The 19,810-nt window shown below is 42.2% G+C and overlaps 3 protein-coding genes across 3 annotated transcripts in view; all 3 read right to left on the bottom strand.

The window, feature by feature from the left end:
• Positions 1 to 509: 509 nt before the first annotated feature.
• Positions 510 to 5,575, bottom strand: LOC117673536 (uncharacterized). The gene is made up of 2 exons (XM_087884299.1): positions 5,338 to 5,575; positions 510 to 3,822 (listed from the first exon to the last, which is right to left on the bottom strand). Exon 2 carries the CDS (start codon positions 2,385 to 2,387, stop codon positions 531 to 533), a length of 1,857 nt encoding a protein of 618 aa, XP_087740425.1. The 5' UTR covers positions 2,388 to 3,822; positions 5,338 to 5,575; the 3' UTR covers positions 510 to 530.
• Positions 5,576 to 7,033: 1,458 nt separating this feature from the next.
• LOC117673533 (uncharacterized) lies at positions 7,034 to 11,542 on the bottom strand. The gene has a single exon (XM_087884395.1). The coding sequence runs from the start codon at positions 11,539 to 11,541 to the stop codon at positions 10,201 to 10,203; it is 1,341 nt and encodes a 446-aa protein (XP_087740521.1). The 5' UTR covers position 11,542; the 3' UTR covers positions 7,034 to 10,200.
• A 130-nt stretch (positions 11,543 to 11,672) lies between these two features.
• The window catches only part of LOC148115791 (uncharacterized), a 38,999-nt gene continuing 30,861 nt past the window's right edge, over positions 11,673 to 19,810 (bottom strand). Inside the window, exon 4 of the mRNA XM_087884453.1 lies at positions 11,673 to 11,721. The gene's annotated coding sequence lies outside the window, so the exon portion shown is untranslated. The remainder of the gene's footprint in view (positions 11,722 to 19,810) is intronic.

Here is a 19,810-nt window from a genome sequence, read left to right as displayed (position 1 = left end):
CCGTAACTGGCAGCCCCCATTACAGTTGTATCTCGAGAATTACTTGAATGCTGGCTAGGGAATTCTGGGGCTCAAAATCCAGAGGACACCACAGTAGAAGGCTGAAATGTGGGAATTCCATAATCAATGTATAAAAAACACCACCCAAAAGCCTCTTTGCAGCAATTTCACAGGTTCTGCAAAAGGGAATATCCGGAAACATCTGCTGATTACCAGAAACAGGTAGCTGGCTTTTAACAGCCTACCATTTCCCATTTTTTTCTCTCTCCACCAATTCCTGAGATGTGTTGACTAAAAAGAATCAGGGCAGAATTCTGGCCATTCATCTCCCAATAGATCAGAAATGAAATGCAAGCCTTCTCTAAACTCATCAACTTTTGCCTCATGTGCATTACCTTGTGTGCAATAAGAAGTGATTTATGCCTGAAAGATTATAGACTGGATATTTGAAATTTCTCCCTTGTGTATAAAAGTACATGGCTGATAATCTTAGGCCTAATACAGAAATCATTCCCACAATCTAGATACTTTTATGGTTTCTCTCCTGTATGCGTCCTCTGATGTTTCACAAGCACAGAAGCGTAACTGAAACTTTTCCCACACTCTGGACATTCATATGGTTTCTCTCCTGTGTGAGTCCTCTGGTGTATCACTAAGTGTGAATTCTGACTGAAACTTTTCCCACATTCAGGACATTCAAAGGGCTTCTCTCCTGTGTGAGACCTCTGATGAATTACCAGGTGGGAATTCTGACTGAAACATTTCCCACAGTCAGGACATTCAAAGGGTTTCTCTCCGGTGTGAGTCCTCTGGTGTATAACTAGACTGGAATTGAGACTGAAACGTTTCCCACAGTCAGGACATTCAAAGGGTTTCTCTCCTGTGTGAGTCCTCTGGTGTATCACAAGATTGGAACGGTAACTGAAACTTTTCCCACAATCAAGACACTGAAAGGGTTTCTCTCCTGTGTGAGTCCTCTGGTGGTTCACCAGGTTGGAATTCTGACTGAAACTTTTCCCACACTGTGGACACTCATATGGTTTCTCTCCAGTGTGAGTCCTCTGGTGTTTCACCAGATGGGAATTTGCAATGAAACTTTTCCCACAAACTGGACACTCATATGGTTTCTCTCCTGTGTGAGTCCTCTGGTGGTTCACTAGGTCAGAATTCTTCCTGAAACTTTTCCCACAATCAGGACATTCAAATGGTTTTTCTCCTGTGTGAGTCCTCTGGTGTATCAGTAGTTGGGAATTCTGGCTGAAATGCTTCCCACAATGAGGACATTCATAGGGTTTCTCTCCTGTGTGAGTTCTCTGGTGTATCACAAGATTAGAATTCTGACTGAAACTTTTCCCACACTCTGGACACTCATATGGTTTCTCTCCTGTATGAGTCCTCTGGTGTATCACCAGGTTACAATGGTAACTGAAACTTTTCCCACAATGTGGACACTCGTACGGTTTCTCTCCTGTGTGAGTTCTCTGATGGTTCACCAGGTTAAAATGGTAACTGAATCTTTTACCACAATCAGGGCACTCATACAATTTCTCTCCTTTGTGAGTCCTCTGATGGTTCACCAAGTGATAATTCTGACTGAAACTTTCTCCACAATCAGGACATTCAAATGGTTTCTCTTCTGTGTGAGTCCTCTGGTGTTTCACCAGGTTGGAATTATGACTGAAACTTTTCCCATAATCAGGACACTTATATGATTTCTCTCCCTTGTGAATCCTCTGATGTATCACCAGACTGGAATTGTGACTGAAATGTTTTCCACAATCAGGACATTCAAAGGGTTTCTCTTCTGTGTGAGTCCTCTGGTGTATCACCAGGTTGGAATTCTGATTGAAACTTTTCCCACAATCAGGACATTCAAAGGGTTTCTCTCCTGTGTGAGTCCTCTGGTGTATCACCAGGTGGGAATTCTGATTGAAACTTTTCCCACAATCGGGACATTCAAAGGGTTTCTCTCCTGTGTGAGTCCTCTGGTGTATCACCAGACTTGAACTTACACTGAAACTTTTCCCACAATCAGGACATTCAAAGGGTTTTTCTCCTGTGTGAATCCGCTGGTGTATCACCAGATTGGAATTCTGACTGAAACCTTTCCCACAGTCATGACACTGAAAGGGTTTCTCTCCTGTGTGAATCCTCTGGTGTGTCACCAAGCTGGAATTGTTACCAAAACGTTTCCCACAATCAGAACATTCAAAAGATTTCTCTCCTATGTGAGTCCTCTGGTGTATCACCAAGTGGGAATTTGCAATGAAACTTTTCCCACAAACTGGACACTCACATGGTTTCTCCCTGGCGTGAGTCCTCTGATGTATCACCAAGTTGCCATGCTTGCGAAAGCATTTACCACATTGGGAGCAGTTATAGGGCATCTGTCCTGTGTGGGTCTTTCTATGAACCACAAGTGAACTATTCTGACGAAAGCTTTTGTCATATTCATAGCATTAATATGGCTTTCTTCCAGTGTGGATCCTCTTGTGCATAATCAGTTGTGATTTGCAGTCTGTACTTTCCCCACAGTAGGCACATCTATGGAGCTTTTCCAGCACTGATATTATTGACGAGGCCAAAAATATGCATGATCCCTTATTTAGTTTTGCTTTGATTGCAGCTATTGTTTTCTTCCTCCCAGTTCGAGGCCTGTATTACTGTCTGCCTGTGATGAGTCCTCCAGATGCTTTCCCAGATCACTCTTCAGATATCATTTCGGAGGAAGAGGAACCAGTTCTGGCCACATCTGGAAGGGAGTTGGTCTATGGCTCCAATCAGTCATCTGAGAAAGATTTGGCTGAAGCACAGCTGCAGCAGGAGTCCTGAGGTTTTGGTTGGGGAAAGCATGCAGCCAGTCAGTGAGGAGGAAGAGGAACTGCCTTCTGCACCTCATCCAAGGCAGAGAAAAAGCAGGAGCAGAGGTCAGCCAGATTACTCGTGAGGAGAAAGCCTTGCCCTTCTTTATAAGGGCTGCAACGGAAGCTGGCTATTTAGCACAGCACAAAGATGGAAGCGATGCTGGGAATGTGTTCATTTCCTAGCTGTGTGTTTTCTGGTTGGTGTGACTCTTGCCTCACTTTCCACTGACACCATGCCTTGATTTGGATCATGCCTTGTGAATTCGATTTTTCTTGCCTCGTGAACCCTCTTGTATTGTGGATTTAATTTTGCCTGGTACATTTATTTTGATGGGGAAATGTTCAGGTGCCTTGTGTACTCATTGGCTATTGCACTGTAGACTAGCATTGGTCTGCTTGTCGCTGGACTTAATTGGGAAAGTTCTGGGTTTTTGGTGAAGGGAGTTGCAGTGGAATATTAATAACCCCACTAAACCACAGTTATATGTCTATACATAAGTTGCACAGCATACTATGTGACTATTCAATTCCTGGACAATCAATATTCCTGAGGTCGTCAAAAATATGGATGATCCTTTGTTTTGTGATGCTTTGATTAAGTGGTAATTTTCTTCCTCCCACAGCAAGGCCTACATTACTGTCTGCCCTATGTGACTATCCAATTGACCTTTTTCTCCCCACTGACTTCCAGATATTTCCCTCTTTTTCTGAATGAAAAAATAATCTCCCTTGACCTTTCATGTAATGTATCCTTGAGTTCTGCACTCTACTTTTTCCAGCTCGAAATCTCTTCTTAGTTTTCTCTTTTTTGTCTAGCACTTGCTGGGGACAGAGAAGAATTGTGTGGTTTTCTGAAGGAAATGGAAAATACTTTGATTTCTGACTTGATTTGCTTTTCTTTTCAATGTTGCTTGTTATTCTCAGTCATCCAGAGTGCTCTTATTGCCATCCTCTTTGTCTATAAGTTTCAAAAAAAAGTGTAACTTTATAAAATGGTTGCAAAATGTGTGAAAAAAAAGAGTACATAAGTGAAAAGCAGAAATGCCACAATGCTAAAATAATCTCTTGCATTAATTATGATTCATTTGACTACCAAGATCCAAGTTCAAATATCCATTCATGCATGAAATTTACTTGTTCACTTGGCTCAGTCACAAATTCTGAGCCCTGTATCATCAAATCAAATCATCAAATACAGTCATGTGAAAAGAAGGAAAAAGAAGGAACACCCTCTTTGAGTTCTTTGATTTTACATATCATCACATAATAAAAATCATCTGGTCCTTAGCAGTTCTTAAAAATGGGTAAATATAACCTCAGATGAAGAACAATACATGACATATTACATCCATGTCATCATTTTTTTTACAAAAAGAAACCCAAAATGGAGAAGCCAAAAACTGTGAAAAACTAAGGACACCCTTACCGCTTCCATAGGTATGAAGAGGCGAAGTAGCAGCCAAGTTATACAGAAAACAATTACTTGACGTTTTTGCTGTTAAAGGTGTAGAATAGAATAGAATAGAATAGAATAGAATAGAATAGAATAGAATAGAATAGAATAGAATAGAATAGAATAGAATAGAATAGAATAGAATAGAATAACAGTTGGAAGGGACCTTGGAGGTCCAACCCCCTGCTTAGGCAGGAAACCCTATACCACATCATAAAGTGTTAGGTTTTCACATATGGCTTCTCTATTTTGCCTTTCTTTTTGTAGAATAAATGGTGACATGATATGTCAGGTATTATTGTTTATCTGAGGTTGTGTTTACCTACCTTTGAGAATTGCTAAGGACCGGATGATTTTTACTGTATTCTGATATGTAAAACCACACAACTCAAAGAGGGTGTACTTTCTTTTTCACATGACTACATATCTGGAAGTGCTGGGGATAGATTATACAATTATAGATATATGAATACAAAGGATAAATACAAGTACACAGATCTACAAATGTATATATGTGGAAAATCCATGTGTTTTCAGCCTGAAAAACATCTCAAGATAGTTAAGTCAAACCTTCTTGAGTTAAATTTAGAGACGTGAGGGCTTTAACTGATGAAATGATGCCTAAAGCCTCTACAAGATTTGAAACACCAGTTATACCCATGGAAATCCTCAGCTCCAAATAAGGACAGAAAAATACTGTCCTACTGTGACATCCCCATTCAAGTAGTCCTCACATTTGGGACTGGCATCTGTGTCACTAAGCAGCCCGATCATGAAGCATGGTGTCACATGACAGTGCCAATTTACATCATGCCAACTTCCTCTGCGGTTGTTAAGCAAATCACTGTGGGTTGTTAAAGGCAATTTCACGTGATTGTCGCTTGCATCTCCACTGACTTTGCCTATGAGACACTAGCTGGGAAGGTCAAAAATGGGGATCATGATGGTGGGATGCTGCGACCATCATAAATGTGCATTGGCTGGCAGCACCCGAACCCCTCCAACTTGTCCTCAACTCACCTTCCAGCTGATGCTTTGATCCTTGGAAGAGCACAAATACTACCCTGCCCACCACCTTCCTCCCATGAGTGATCCGGAAGAGGAAGTTCGTCTGCGCTCCTCCCATCCTGTCTAGCAATACAGTACTCTATGGTTTCAGGTCCTTTTACTTCCAACAGATGGCGCTCTTGTGATGTTGGCTCTCTAATCATGGACGCTGCCTATCTGACCGCCATCTCAACCTAGGAGGTCGAAAAACAGGCTTGTCCTGTCTCTGCCTAAGGCGTCTGCAAAATGTTTTCACTGACTACATGCTGTTAAATCGTTTTCGACTCCCAGCAGCTGAGCCAAGTGAAATGTGAAACTACTTAGCTTGTGAAGTTTCGCTACGTGCCGAGTCCTCAAAGTTTATGAAGTTCAAACAGAATTACGGAATAGGAGTTGGAAGGGACCACCTCTCTAAGCAGGAGACCCTATACCAGAGGTCTTCAAACTTGGGAGTTTTAAGACTTGTGGACTTCAATTCCCAGAATTCTCCATTATACCATTCTGTGCAAACAGCTGTCCAGTCTCCTCTTTAAAAACCCCATTGTTGGAGTACCCACAAGTTGTGGAGGCAAGCTGTTCCACTGATTTATTGGTTTCACGGACAGGGACCGTCTCAATTCTAGGAAGGATTTGGTTTTGATAAGTCTCCCTGTTACTTCTTTTACTGCTCTCAGGCACTTTAGAGAATAGGTTGACCCCTTCTTAATGTGTCTGCTAATGTGACTGCTATCATGTCACCCTTAGTCCTCTGTGTCAGACATATCCAGTTCTTGCAACTGCTCATCCGATGTTTTAGCCGCCAGTCCCCTACTCTTTCTAGAGTCTCAACATCTCTTTTTGTATTATGGTAATTGAAACTGGAAGCAGTATTTCAAGTGCAGCAGTAACTAACAGTTACTAACACTGATTTTTTAATACTATTCCCCTAGTGATACAGACTAGGACTGTTGGCTTTTTCTGCAGCTGCAGCACACTGCTATTTCGTACTTCAGTCATTGTCTATTAGTACTCCTAGATTCCCCCTCACAGTTTATTTCTCTTGGGAAAGATATCAACCTGTTTCAAAGGTGCTTTTTTTCAAGAGGCAACAGGACTTTCTGGTTTTTCTTTGAAGACGTTTAGCTTCCTGGATGACAAGGGACACTTATTCAAAGAAAAACCAGAAAGTCCAGTTGCCTCTTGAAAAAAAAGCACCTTTGAGTCTGTTACTCTATATTTTATGCTATACCCTCTGATTCTTACACCATGGAGGAAACCAAACACCCAGACTTGCTTCTGGACGCTCTTCCCACCTGCCCTCAACTCACCTGCCAGCTACTGTTTCAATCCTTGGAAGAGAACAAAAGCCACCTTCCTCCCATGAGTGATCCAGTAGTTCCTCTGTGCTTCTCCTCTGGACGCAATATTCCACGTGTAGCCTTACTAGTATGGTAGAATGTAGTACTGACACTTCATGGGATCTTGATACTATCCCTCTGTTGATGCAGACTAGGACTGTATTGGCTTTTTCTGCAACTGGAGCACACTGCTAGCTCATACCTGAGGTGATTGTTCACTGGAACTCCTAGATCCCTCTCGCAGTTACTGCCGTTGAGCCAAGTACAACCTCTTCTATAGATGTTGTGTTAAACAGTGCATGTTTGCATATGGAATTACCCGAGACAATAACTTGAAAGTAGCAAAGGATTTTATTAACGTATTTGCAAATAAGGGTGCAACAAAGGTGAATGTGTGACAAGGCATAGGTCAGTCCTTTTATCTCTCTACAGACTCATTTCCCCCCTACCCTTTTCCTGTTTAAAGCATGCAGCTTATCTCTCCCCAAATCCCCCATTTGCTGTTTGTTTTTCAGCACAGCAGCCTGTCAAAGCGCTCAATCTATAGCCCCCCCCCTCTGCTTTTCCTGTTTAATGCTTCAGAGTTTTAACCAACCTCTACTTAGCATAAGCTCTAGTGCTCCTTTTGTTCCCTGCTTGCAGTTACAGCTGGCACCTTGTTTGCTAGGCTTGGGGTTTGACATTTAGTTTTTTACCTGTGAGAATCAAGAAATATAGCCACCCCCAAATAACTGTGATGGTCATTAAACAAATTACCATGGTCTGCACAGAGCAATGTAACATGACTGTGACTTGCAACTTCCTGTCAATTTCTAATTGATTTGATTTATTGGAAGCCAATTGTGAAGGTTCTAAATGGTGAGTCCATGATTCTGGGACACTGCAACTGTCATAAATGCAAGCCAGTGCCACCTCCAGATAACTGTGATTGTCAAAACTCTGAGGAAAAGTTGTAAGTCTTCTTTTTCAGCGCCACTGTAACTTTGAAAGCTGAGTGGAAAAAGGTAAGCAAGGACTGTCTATAAATCTGAACATCCCAAGTGGTGCTCAATAGCTACTTTAAAAGAAGTCCTGGGATAAGCACAGCTGTGCTAGGTTAGTCCATGGATGGCTCACCACTAGGAAATCTGAATGCCCATCCAAACAGATACATTTTAGCCATTCTAATTGTTTAACAGTGCATAAAGAAATGTCGTAAGTTCATAGAATTTAGGACTGGGGCCAATAGTAATGCAACCATAAATTAAGAGGCAGAAGCCTAACTGCAACTCACATCATGAGAGATAGAGTGGCTGGATTGATATACAATTCAAATTCAAATTTTGACCACAGAGTTTATGGATTGTAACTTTAGTATAGTTAGACCATGTATAATTGACAGACTGAATTTTATTATAGATTGTAGTTGTTATTTTTTATTTTATACTAGAATTTTTAATTGTACATTTACTGAGTGTTTATATTTGTTCTGGTCTAAGACTGTAATAAACTGATTGACTCAAATTTTAAATTTATAATGAGGAGGGAAAGGAAGCTGAGGAAGACAGATTAGTCATAGAGATGCAGAATGCACAAGAGACAGATTACAGGTAGCTGAAAAATTGTAGTGCGTTAGAAACTAACTGTATGTGTGGAGACCACAACACGGAGCAAGAATTGAGAAAAGGGCTTTACGTTTTAGAATTTTATTATTAAATTTATTCACTGCACATCTCGCACTTTGAGGCAATTCTGTCTGTCTTGCCTGGCCCTAGCGTTTATAGCAATACTGACACTACCCAATTTTTTCTTTGTCAAAAGCTACTGATAGTTCCAACACAATGCATTATTAAAAACGAAAGATTTTCCGCTGTTCAATTTTTTTCTCTGTCACCACCAAATACGGTTACAACAACTATGTCAGCAATCTGGTGCTGCTATCCCCCAACATCCATCAAAGGATAACAAACAGGCACTTCCAAGAAAAAGAGATCCCGGCAGGAGTTGCTAATAAACCTGGAGGTCCTGTGATCAAAGCCAGGATCCCTTTTCTTCTCAGATCAATATTCCTACAGCTCTTCATCATCAGGTTCATCTGCAAGGCAGAATAGCTTTTCATTTGAAATTTTACATTGCTATTTTCAATGGGCCTCAACATGCCCCTCACCCATCAAACACTTACCTTTTGGAGACCTCCTGGAGACAGCCCTCATTTTCAGTGCACCCACAATCCCATAATGTAGTTTGCACAGTGTTAAGGAAGCGAAACAGAGCAGTTTCTCCCTCTCCCATGCAACAATGACTCAGAAGCAGCCGCCATTTTGGCCCTGAGGGAGGTGTGACAAAATGGCAGCTGCTTCCACAAGTCCATCACATGGCCCAGGGTTGAATCACTGAAAATAACACTGAAAATAACGGCTGCTTCCAGGACATAGCCATCCGGCCCTGGGATGCGTGTCCTGGCCTTCCTCACCAACTTGAGGTTCAGAGATCTTCAAAAGATAAGGAGGAGGAGGGTATGAGGCCTAGTGGGATGGGAGTCAGGCCTAAGGACTACAGGGACCCAGTGGGAGTGAAAATGCCTGTAGGGGAGGGAAGGTTGGGGTAGAGGAGACCTTTGGAAGGCAAGCCTGGGCCTGTGCTATGTCTGCAATCGTGAGATAACAGATGTTCTGCTTAACGACTCACAAATTTATTTAACGGCTACATAAGAGAGAACAAAAGGTTGGGAGTAGCTGTTTAAGGGCCGTTGCAAAACTAACATTTTCCATTTCTTCTCCCCATCTACAGGCCTAATCCTGAGACACATTTGAGTAAAAACAATCTGGCAGAATTCAAATAGTAAATTTCTAACCTACACTTTCAATGGGAGATCACAAACTAATTTCAAGCCTTCTCTAAACTCATCAACTTTTGCCTCATGTGGATTTCCTTGTGTGCAATAAGAGATGATTTACGCCTGAAGTATCGTCTACAGACTGGGCATATGAAAGGTTTCTCCCCTGTGTGTAAAACTACATAATTTATAAGGTTAGAACTAGCACTAAAATCTTTCCACAGTATATGGACACTCATTCTCTCCTCTGTGAGTCCTCTGGTCAGAATGGGAACTGAAACTTTTACCACAGTCCAGACACACAAATAGCTTCTCTCCTATATGAGTCCTCCGGTATTTTCACAGATTAGAATGGGAACTGAAAATTTTCAGACACTAGATGAGAGATCTTCAAACTTGGCAGCTTTAAGACTTGTGCACTCAACTCCCAGCATAGCTGGCTAGAGAATTCTGGGAGTCCACAAGCTTTAAAGCTGCTAAGTTTGAAGACCTCTGATCTAGATACTCACTACAATTTCTCCCCTGTGTGAGTTCTCTGATGTCTCATCAGGTTGGAATTCTGACTAAATCTTTTCCCACAATCAGAACATTCAAAGAGTTTCTCTCCTGTGTGAGTCCTCTGGTGTTTCATCAGATGAGAACAGTAACTGAAACTTTTCCCACTCTCTGGACATTCAGTTTCTCTCATGAATGTGTTGCCTGGTGTAGCAACAGGTGGGAATTCTCACTGAAACTTTTCCCACAATCAGAACATTCAAAAGGTTTCTCTCCTGTGTGAGTCCTCTGGTGTCTTAGCAGGTGGGAATTCTCATTGAAACTTTTCCCACAATCAGAACATTGAAAGGGTTTCTCTCCTGTGTGAGTTCTCTGATGTCTTACCAGGTTGGGATTGTGACGGAAACTTTTCCCACAATCAGAACATTGAAAGGGTTTCTCTCCTGTGTGAGTTCTCTGATGTCTTACCAGGCTGGAATTGTAACTGAAACTTTTCCCACAATCAGAACATTCAAAGGGTTTCTCTCCTGTGTGAGTCCTCTGATGGCTCACCAGGTCAGAATTCTGACTAAAACTTTTCCCACATTCAGGACATTCAAAGGGTTTCTCTCCTGTGTGAGTCCTCTGGTGTATCACCAGGCCATAATTAAGACTAAAACATTTCCCACAGTCAGAACATTCAAAGGGCCTCTCTCCTGTGTGAGTTCTCTGATGTATCACTAGGTTGGAATTGTAACTGAAACTTTTCCCACAATCAGAACATTCAAAGGGTTTCTTTCCTGTGTGAGTCTTCAGGTGTCTCACGAGTTGGGAATTTCCAATGAAACGTTTCCCACAATCAGAACATTCAAAGGGTTTCTCTTCTGTGTGACTCCTCAGGTGTCTCACGAGGTGGGAATTTCCAATGAAACGTTTCCCACAATCAGGACAGTCATATGGCTTCTCTCTGGTGTGAGTCCTCTGATGATTCCTCAGATTGGAATTCTGACTGAAACGTTTCCCACAATCAGGACATTCAAAGGGTTTCTCGCCTGTGTGAGTTCTCTGATGGTTTACCAGGCTGGAATTGTAACTGAAACTTTTTCCACAATCAGGACATTCAAAGGGTTTCTCTCCTGTGTGAGTCCTCTGATGGCTCACCAGGTCAGAATTCTGACTAAAACTTTTCCCACATTCAGGACATTCAAAGGGTTTCTCTCCTCTGTGAGTCCTCTGGTGTATCACCAGGCCATAATTCTGACTAAAACATTTCCCACAATCAGTACATTTAAAGGGTTTCTCTCCTGTGTGAGTTCTCTGGTGTATTATCAGGTTGGAATTCTGACTGAAACTTTTCCAACAATCAGGACATTCGAAGGGTTTCTCCCCTGTGTGAGTCCTCTGGTGTATCAATAGGCTGCTGTACCAACTGAAACTTTTCCCACAATCAGGACATTCAAATGGTTTCTTTCCTGTGTGAGTCCTCTGATGCATCACTAAGTTGCCATTTTTGCTAAAGCATTTACCACATTGGGAACACTTGTAGGGCATCTCTCCTATGTCGATCCTTCCATGAACCAAAAAGGGGCAGTTCTGACCTGAGCTTTTACCACGTTCAGATAATTAGTATGGCTGTTCTCCAGAGGGGATTCTCCACTGCATAATTGCTTGTCATTTGAAGTCTCCTTTTCTCACAATAGGCACATCTATGGAGTTTGGCATCATCTTTGTCTGTAAGATTCAATTGAAAATGTAGCTTTTATTGTTTGTAAAAGGGTTGCAGAAGATGTGAACAAAAGAAGTATACATTGCAATGAAAAGGCATACATGCCACAATGTTAGAATAATCTCTTACATTAATTGTGACTCATTTGACTACCGGAATCCAAGTTCCATTATCCATTCAATCATGACAGTCACCTGTTGACTTGTGTCAGTCATAAATTCTTAGCCCAGCAAAGGGTTATCATCAAATATAGATAAGAGAAAAACAAAGTGCACCCTCTTTCTTCCATAGGTATGAAGTGGCTAAGTAGCAGCCCAGTACTGCTAATCAAGTGCTCTATAAAAACCAAAGTTCTAGGAGTTTGCTGGTCTCTGGCATTGAGGTTGTGTTAAATGCCAAAGAGTAAAGATATCAGCAGGGACCTTAGAGAAGCAATTGTTGCTGCTCATCTACAGTGCATTCGGAAACTATTCAGGGTCCTGAAGACCAGGAGCTGACTGTGGCAAAATTTAGACTTAAATTGAAGAAAGTAGGGAAAAGCACTAGCCACTCAGATATGAACTTAATCATATCCCTGATGAATATGTTGTGGTCCACCAGCAGCCCGCGGAGCTAGCAGCGGAGTCGGGCAGTGAGGAGGTTGGGGAGGACCATTGGCCAGTCCTGGAGTCTGGGGAAGGCCCGGACAAGGGCTTTGCGTCAGAGGCAGAGATGGGGCCAGGGCAATCTGGGAGTGATGTGCGGACTCCGGAGCCTCCACAGTCGGACAGCAGAGAGGCAGAGGAACAGGAGAAGCCTGTTCCTAATGCACACATGCGCAGAGCTGCCAGAAGGCAAGAGCAGTTAAAGCAAAAAAGATGACTCAGGAGTAAGGCCAGGAGATGATTCCCCGCCACCCTGTAAGGCTTAAAAGAGCAGCAAAGGCTCTTGGGCTCTTTGTAGGAAAGCAAGCGTCTCTTGTTTCTGAACTTCATGGGGCTTTGCCAAGAAAGGCCTTTGGCAGGGTGCCAAAGAAGATAAAGGTTTGTGATTAAGCCCGAAGGACTTTTTCTGAAGAACTAGTTTTGGAATTAATTTGGATTAAGCTGGGAATGAAGTAATTCTCAGCTGTTATAATAAAATAGTTTTGTTTGAGACTAATTATGTTCTGTAATGACTAAGTGAGCCTAGGTCACAAAAGAATATACAGTAGAGATGATAAATAGATTTAAGGAATTAGATCTGATAGACAGAGTGCCTGAAGAACTATGGACGGAGGTTTGCAACATTGTACAAGAGGTAGCAACTAAAACCCTGCCAAAGAAAAAGAAATGCAAGAAAGCAAAATGGCTGTCTGAGGAAGCTTTGCAAAAAGCTGAGGAAAGAAGGGAAGCGAAAGGCAAGGGAGAAAGAAAAAGATACACCAAATTGAATGCAGAATTCCAGAGAATAGCTAGAGGAGATAAGAATACCTTCTTAAATAAACAATGCAAAGAAATAGAAGAAAACAATAGAATAGGGAGGACCAGAGATCTCTTCAAGAAAATTGGAGATATGAAGGGAACGTTTCATGCAAAGATGGGCATGATAAAGAACCAAAATGGCAGGGACCTAACAGAGGCAGAAGAGATTAAGAAGAGGTGGCAAAATTACCCAGAAGAACTATACAAGAATGAGCTTGACGTCCCTGATAACCACGATGGGGTGGTCACTGACCTTGAGCCAGACATCCTAGAATGTGAAGTCAAATGGGCCTTAGGAAATCTGAGCAACAACAAAGCTAGTGGAGGTGACAGTATTCCAGCTGAGCTATTCAAAATCTTAAAAGACGATGCAGTAAAAGTGCTACACTCAATTTGCCTGCAAATTTGGAAAACTCAACAGTGGCCACAGGATTGGAAAAGGTCAGTTTACATTCCAATTCCAAAGAAAGGCAATGCCAAAAAAGTTCAAACTATCACACCATTGCACTCATTTCACATGCTAGTAAAGTTATGCTTAAAATCCTACAAGCTAGGCTCCAGCAGTATGTGGATCGAGAACTACCAGAAGTACAGGCAGGAGTTCAAAGAGGCAGAGGAATTAAAGATCAAATTGCCAACATACACTGGATCATGGAGAAAGCTAGAGAGTTCCAGAAAAACATCTACTTCTGCTTCATTGACTATACTAAAGCCTTTGATTGTGTGGATCACAACAAATTGTGGTAATTTCTTAAAGACATGGGACCACCAGACTATCTTATTTGTCTCTTGAGAAACCTATATGCAGGTCAAGAAGCAACAGTGAGAACTGGACACAGAACCACTGATTGGTTCAAAACTGGGAAAGGAGTCCGGCAAGGCTGTATACTGTCATCCTGCCTGTTTAACTCATATGCAGAGCACATCATGAGAAAGGTGGGGCTAGATGAATCAAAAGTTGGAATTAAGATTGCAGGGAGAAATATCAACAACCTCAGATATGCAGAAAGAGCCTCTTGATGTGGGTGAAGGAGAGTGCAAAAGTTGGTTTGAAACTCAAAATTAAGAAAACTAAGCTCATGGCATCCGGCCCTCTCAATTCCTGGCAAATAAAAAAAAAAAATAGATGGGGAAGAATTGGAGGTAGTGACAGATTTTAATTTCTTGGGCTCCAAGATCACTGCAGATGGGGACTGCAGCCAAGAAATTAAAAGACGCTTGCTCCTGGGGAAGAAAGCTATGGCAAATCTGGACAGCATACTAAAAAGCAGAGATATCACCCTGCCAACAAAAGTGTGTATAGTTAAGGCTATGGTTTTCTCAGTTGCAATGTATGGCTGTGAAAGTTGGACCATAAGAAAGGCTGAGCGCCAAAGAATTGAGGCCTTTGAACTATAGTGCTGGAGAAGACTCAGGGCCGGATTTTCCTATAGGCTAACTAGGCTTCAGCCTAGGGCCTCAAGATCAAGAGGGGCCTACATTCAAACTGTTAGCAAAATTAAAATTACACTTTCACTATAGGTGAAAGGGCCTCATAAGTGGAATAGCCTAGGGCCTCTTTTCATCTAGATCCGGCCCTGCTTGGACTGCAAGGTGATCAACCTGGTCAGTCCCAGAGATCAAACCTGACTGCTCTTTAGAAGGCCAGATCGTGAAAATGAAACTCAAATGCTTTGGCCATTTAATGAGAAGGAAGGAATCACTGGAGAAGAGCCTAATGCTGGGAAAGATTGAGGGCAAAAGAAGAAGACAACAGAGAATGAGGTGGTTGAATGGAGTCACTGAAGCAGTAGGTGTGAGCTTAAACGGACTCCAGAGGATGGTAGAGGACAGGAAGGCCTGGAGGAACGTTGTCCATGGGGTCGTGATGGGTTGGGCACGACTTCGCAACAACAACAATTGTTCATCTGAGGTTGTGTTTACCTACCTTTAATAATTGCTAAGGACTGAATGATTTTTACTGTATTCTGATATGTAAAATCATACAACTCAAAGAGGGTGTACTTCCTTTTGCATATCTGGAAGTGCTGGGGATAGATTATCCAACTGCAGATATATGCATACAGAGAGAAGTACAAATACACAGGCCTACAATGTATACATATATGTGGAAAATCCGTGTTTTCAACCTGAAAAATGCCCTAAAATGGTTACAGTCCAACATTTCTGAGTTAATTTTAGAAATCTGGGGGCTTTAACTGATGAAATGATGCCTAAAGTCTCTGCAAGATTTGAAGCATCACTTTTGCCCGTTAAAGAAATCACTGTGGGATTAAAGGCAATTACACATAACTTGCAACTTCCTACCAGTATACCCATTGATTTTGCTTGGCAGAGGATAGCTGAGAAGGCCACTAATGGGGATCATGAGTTTGGGATGCTGCAACCATCATCAATGTGCAGCGGTTGGTAACACCAGAATTGGTGCAACTCCTTTTCCTGCCTCTTCATACCCACAGGAACTTCTGAAGTGTGGGTTACCGAATGTGCTACCATGACCACAAATTTGGGTATACAAGATGAATGTATGCTTTTACAGCGCCATTGTAACTTCGAAAGCTCAAGGAATAAGTGGTAAGTGAGGACCACCTATACAACTAAACATCCCAATAGGTCCCCAATAGCTTTTTTTTTTTTAACAAAGTACGGGATTAAGCACAGTTGAACCTGCTTAATACACGGATGGGGCACCAATAGGAAATATTGTGCTTGTGGACTTGGAAGTAAGAAAGCAGATGCAGATATTGTTGCCAAGAAAACAGCAAGTCGATAACAGAATAACACTAGTTGGAAGGGACCTTGGGGGTCTTCTATCTAGTCCAATTCCCTGCTCAGGCAGGAGACCCTATGTTAGTCTGGACTAATTGATGTCCAATCTCTTCTTTAAGACTTTAAGTGATCTAGCACCCAGAACTTCTGGAGGCAAGCTGTTCCCAAGGAATTAATCTTAACTTGAAGGAGACTTTTTAAATCTTCTCACCAGCAGGAAATTGCCGTCACCAGTTTCACAGCATGCAGCACCAGTGGATTCAAAATTTGGGGAGGGAAGGAACATGTAGCAGCAGCAGATATGCTTCAGCCTAGTTGCTTCTCTGCTTCCACATCAGGGAAGAAAGCAAACAGCCCTACTTGCTCCCAGCTTCTCCTACGATCTGCCCTCCACTCACCTTCCAAATGCTGCTTCGACCCTGAGAAAAGCAGAAAAACCCCTCGACACACCACCTTTCTCCCATGAGTGATCCGGAAGAAGTTCCTCTCCTCCCATCCTTTCTAGCACTGCTGTACTCTATGGTTTTAACTCCTTTAAGCTCAACCACATATGCCTATTAAGGGCTTTCTAATCACTGATCTGTGACTGCCAATCTCCCGATAGGACGCAAAAGAACACGCTCGCTTTGTCTCTGCTAAGGCGTTTTGCAAGATGTTTTCACTGATTAAATGCTATCAAGTCCTTTTCGATTCCTAGCAACCTACCTTTTCAACTGAACCATGTGAAATGTGGCACTAAATAGCTTGTGAACCTTAGGTATGTTCTGAGCCCTAAATGTTTATGAAGTTCTTACAGAATTATATACAGTTGGAAGACACCAACTCTCCAAGTAGGAGACCCTATACCATTTCTGACAAATGGCAGTCCAATCTCTTCTTGAAAGTCTCAAGCAATGAAGCTCCCACAACTTCCGAAGGCAAGCTGTTCCATTGGTTGATTGTTCTCGCTGTCAGAAAGTTCCTCCTATTTCTAGGTTGAATCTCTCCTTGGTCAATTTCTATCCATTATTCCTTGTCTGGCCTTCAGGTGCTTTGGAAAATAGCTTGACCCCCTCCTTTCGGTGACAGCCCCTCAAATATTGGAACACTGCTATCATGTCTCCCTTGATCTTTCTCTACACTAGACTAGCCATGCCCAGTTCCTGTAACCGTTCTTCATATGTTTTAGTCTCCAGTCTCCTAATCATCCTGGTTGTTTTCCTCTGTACTTTTTCCGGAGTCTCAACATCTTTTTTAGTGTGGTGACCAAAACTGGATGCAATACTCTAGGTGTGGTCTTAATAGGGCTTTATAGAGTGGTACTAGTAACAACGGGACTTTCTGGTGTTTCTATGAAGATGTTTAGCTTTCTGGATGACAAGCAACACTTCTTCAAAGAAAAACCAGAAAGTCCAGTTGCCTCTTGAAAAAAAAGCACCTTTGAGTCTGTTACTCTATATTTTATGCTATACACTCTGATTCTTACGCTGTGGGGAAACCAAACACCCAGATTTGCTTCTGGACTCTCTTCCCACTTGCCCTCAACTTACCAGCCAGCTGCTGTTTCAATCCTTGGAAGAGCACAAAAGCCACTCCGCACACTACCTTCCTCCCATGAATGATCCAGTAGTGGAAGTTCCTCTGTGCTTCTCCTCTGGACGCAATATTCCAAGTGTAGCCTTACTAGTACGGTAGAATGCAGTACTGACACTTCATGGGATCTTGATACTATCCCTCTGTTGATGCAGACTAGGACTGTATTGGCTTTTTCTGCAACTGGAGCACACTGCTAGCTCATACCTGAGGTGATTGTTCACTGGAACTCCTAGATCTCTCTCGCAGTTACTGCCGTTGAGCCAAGTACAACCTCTTCTATAGATGTTGTGTTAAACAGTGCATGTTTGCATATGGAACTACCCGAGACAATAACTTGAAAGTAGCAAAGGATTTTATTAACAAATACGGTGCAAATACGGGTGCAACAAAGGTGAACGTGTGACAAGGCATAGGTCAGTCCTTTTATCCCCCTACACAGACTCATTTCCCCCCTCCCCTTTTCCTGTTTAAAACATGCAGCTTATCCCTCTCCCCAAAACCCCCATTTGCTGTTTGTTTTTCAGCACAGCATCCTATCAAAGCGCTCAATCTATATCCCCCCCTCCGCTTTTCCTGTTTAAAGCTTCAGTTTTAACCAACCTCTACTTAGGATAAGCTCCATTGCCCCTTTTGTTCTCTGCTTGTGGTTACAGCTGGCACCTTGTTTGCTAGGCTTGACGGGCTGATGCTGCAGGGACAGGGTGATTTCTAACATACCATTCCGAGCCTCCCCCCGCACCCCGGGCTGACAAAATAAAAGCCCATATAAAGATCGCTACTGCCTGCCTAGCGCATGCTGGCAAAAGGACACTAAGGGGAAAAAAAGAGAAGAGCTGATGGAAATGGTCTGTTTTACGCCTGTTTTGCCACCTTCTAATCAGCAAAGTCAATGAGAAAGCCAGATTCACTTTACAAATGTGTTACTAAGTTAACTGCAATGATTCACTTAATAATTGTGGCAAGAAACATAAAATGGGTAAAGCTCACTTAATAACTTTCTTTCTTAGCAAGAGTTTTCTCTTCCTTGTCTGTCACCTGCTGGGGAAGAAGTTTGTAGTTTTTCTGGAGGAACCGTAAGGTTTTAACTCTGCCTTGGTTTGCTTCCCATTTTAATGCTGCTGTCAACCCTGCAACTGTCCTGACTGAAGCCATCTTGATAGTTTCAGTGCTGCTACACTGGAGCTGGGGGATAGGGAGGAGGGGATTTGAGATAGCTGGGATTTTGTAGCCAAAACGAAATATTTTCTCTTGAGAACATTCTCAAGGACATTCTCACACCTGGTCAGAGGAAGGCGGAGTGATGTCACCAGGCAACCACACAGTGCCGTGATTGTACCATGTGACTTATTGTTTTGAGAAAGTGACAAACTTTTACTTTTAATTAGGTGAAAACTGCCGGAACCTTCAGAGTCGGTTTTCACCAGATCTGTGCCAATGATATATCCAATAAAGCTATTCTTTGAGGAATCTACCTGCCTTGGAGTTTTGCTTTCTGTGGGTCCATTACTTGGAACCCTGACTTTACTGATCCTCAGTATACACCACGGTGCTCTTTGGCATTCTTCTTACATTAATTATAATTCATTTTCAACATACAGGTCTAGTGAGATCCAAGTTCAAATATTCATTCAATCATGAAATTTATTTGTTGACTTATGTCAATCACAAATTCATAGAAAGGGTTATCAAATATAGTGGGAAGTGCTGGGGATGGATTATACATATACACATATATGTGGGTGCAGTCACACTTTTTGATCTAATTTTAGAGGGACAGGTGAGGCTTAATTGATAAAATGATCCTAAGTCTCAGCAAGATTTAAAGGACCATTATTGGCCATGGAAGTCTACCACTCTAAATAAGAAAAAGGCAAGAAATACTGTCCACAACCACACTGGTGACATCCCAATTCAGGCAATCTTTGCTTACCGAAAGCCATTGGGGCTGGCATGTCCATTCCTAAATGGTGTGATCATTAAGTATGACATCACTTAACCATGTCAACTTACAACATCCTTCCTGGCTGCGGTCATTAAGCAAATCACCATGGTCTGCTCAGAGCAATGTAACATGACTGTGACTTGCAACTTCCTGTCAATTTCCAATTGATTTGGTTTGTTGGAAGCCAATTGTGAACGTTCTAAATGGTGAGTCCATGACTGTGGGACACAATTGTCATAAATGCAAGCCAGTGCCCCTCCAAATAACTGTGAAGGTCACAACTTTGAGGAAAAGTTGTAAGTCTTCTTTTTCAGCACCACTGTAACTTTGAATGCTGAGTGGTCAAAGGTGACAAGGACTGTCTAT

The sequence above is a fragment of the Pantherophis guttatus genome, chromosome 2, assembly GCF_059756535.1.
Source record: "Pantherophis guttatus breed Tessera chromosome 2, ASM5975653v1, whole genome shotgun sequence".
In the NCBI taxonomy this organism is placed as follows: Eukaryota; Metazoa; Chordata; class Lepidosauria; order Squamata; family Colubridae; genus Pantherophis; species Pantherophis guttatus.
This window is presented reverse-complemented; position numbering and strand designations above follow the sequence as displayed.

What these genes read in the sequence shown, in the direction of transcription:
- LOC117673536 (XM_087884299.1), bottom strand. Translation starts at nt 2,387, where the DNA reads ATGCCCTATAACTGCTCCCAATGTGGTAAATGCTTTCGCAAGCATGGC.
- LOC117673533 (XM_087884395.1), bottom strand. Translation starts at nt 11,541, where the DNA reads ATGCCCTACAAGTGTTCCCAATGTGGTAAATGCTTTAGCAAAAATGGC.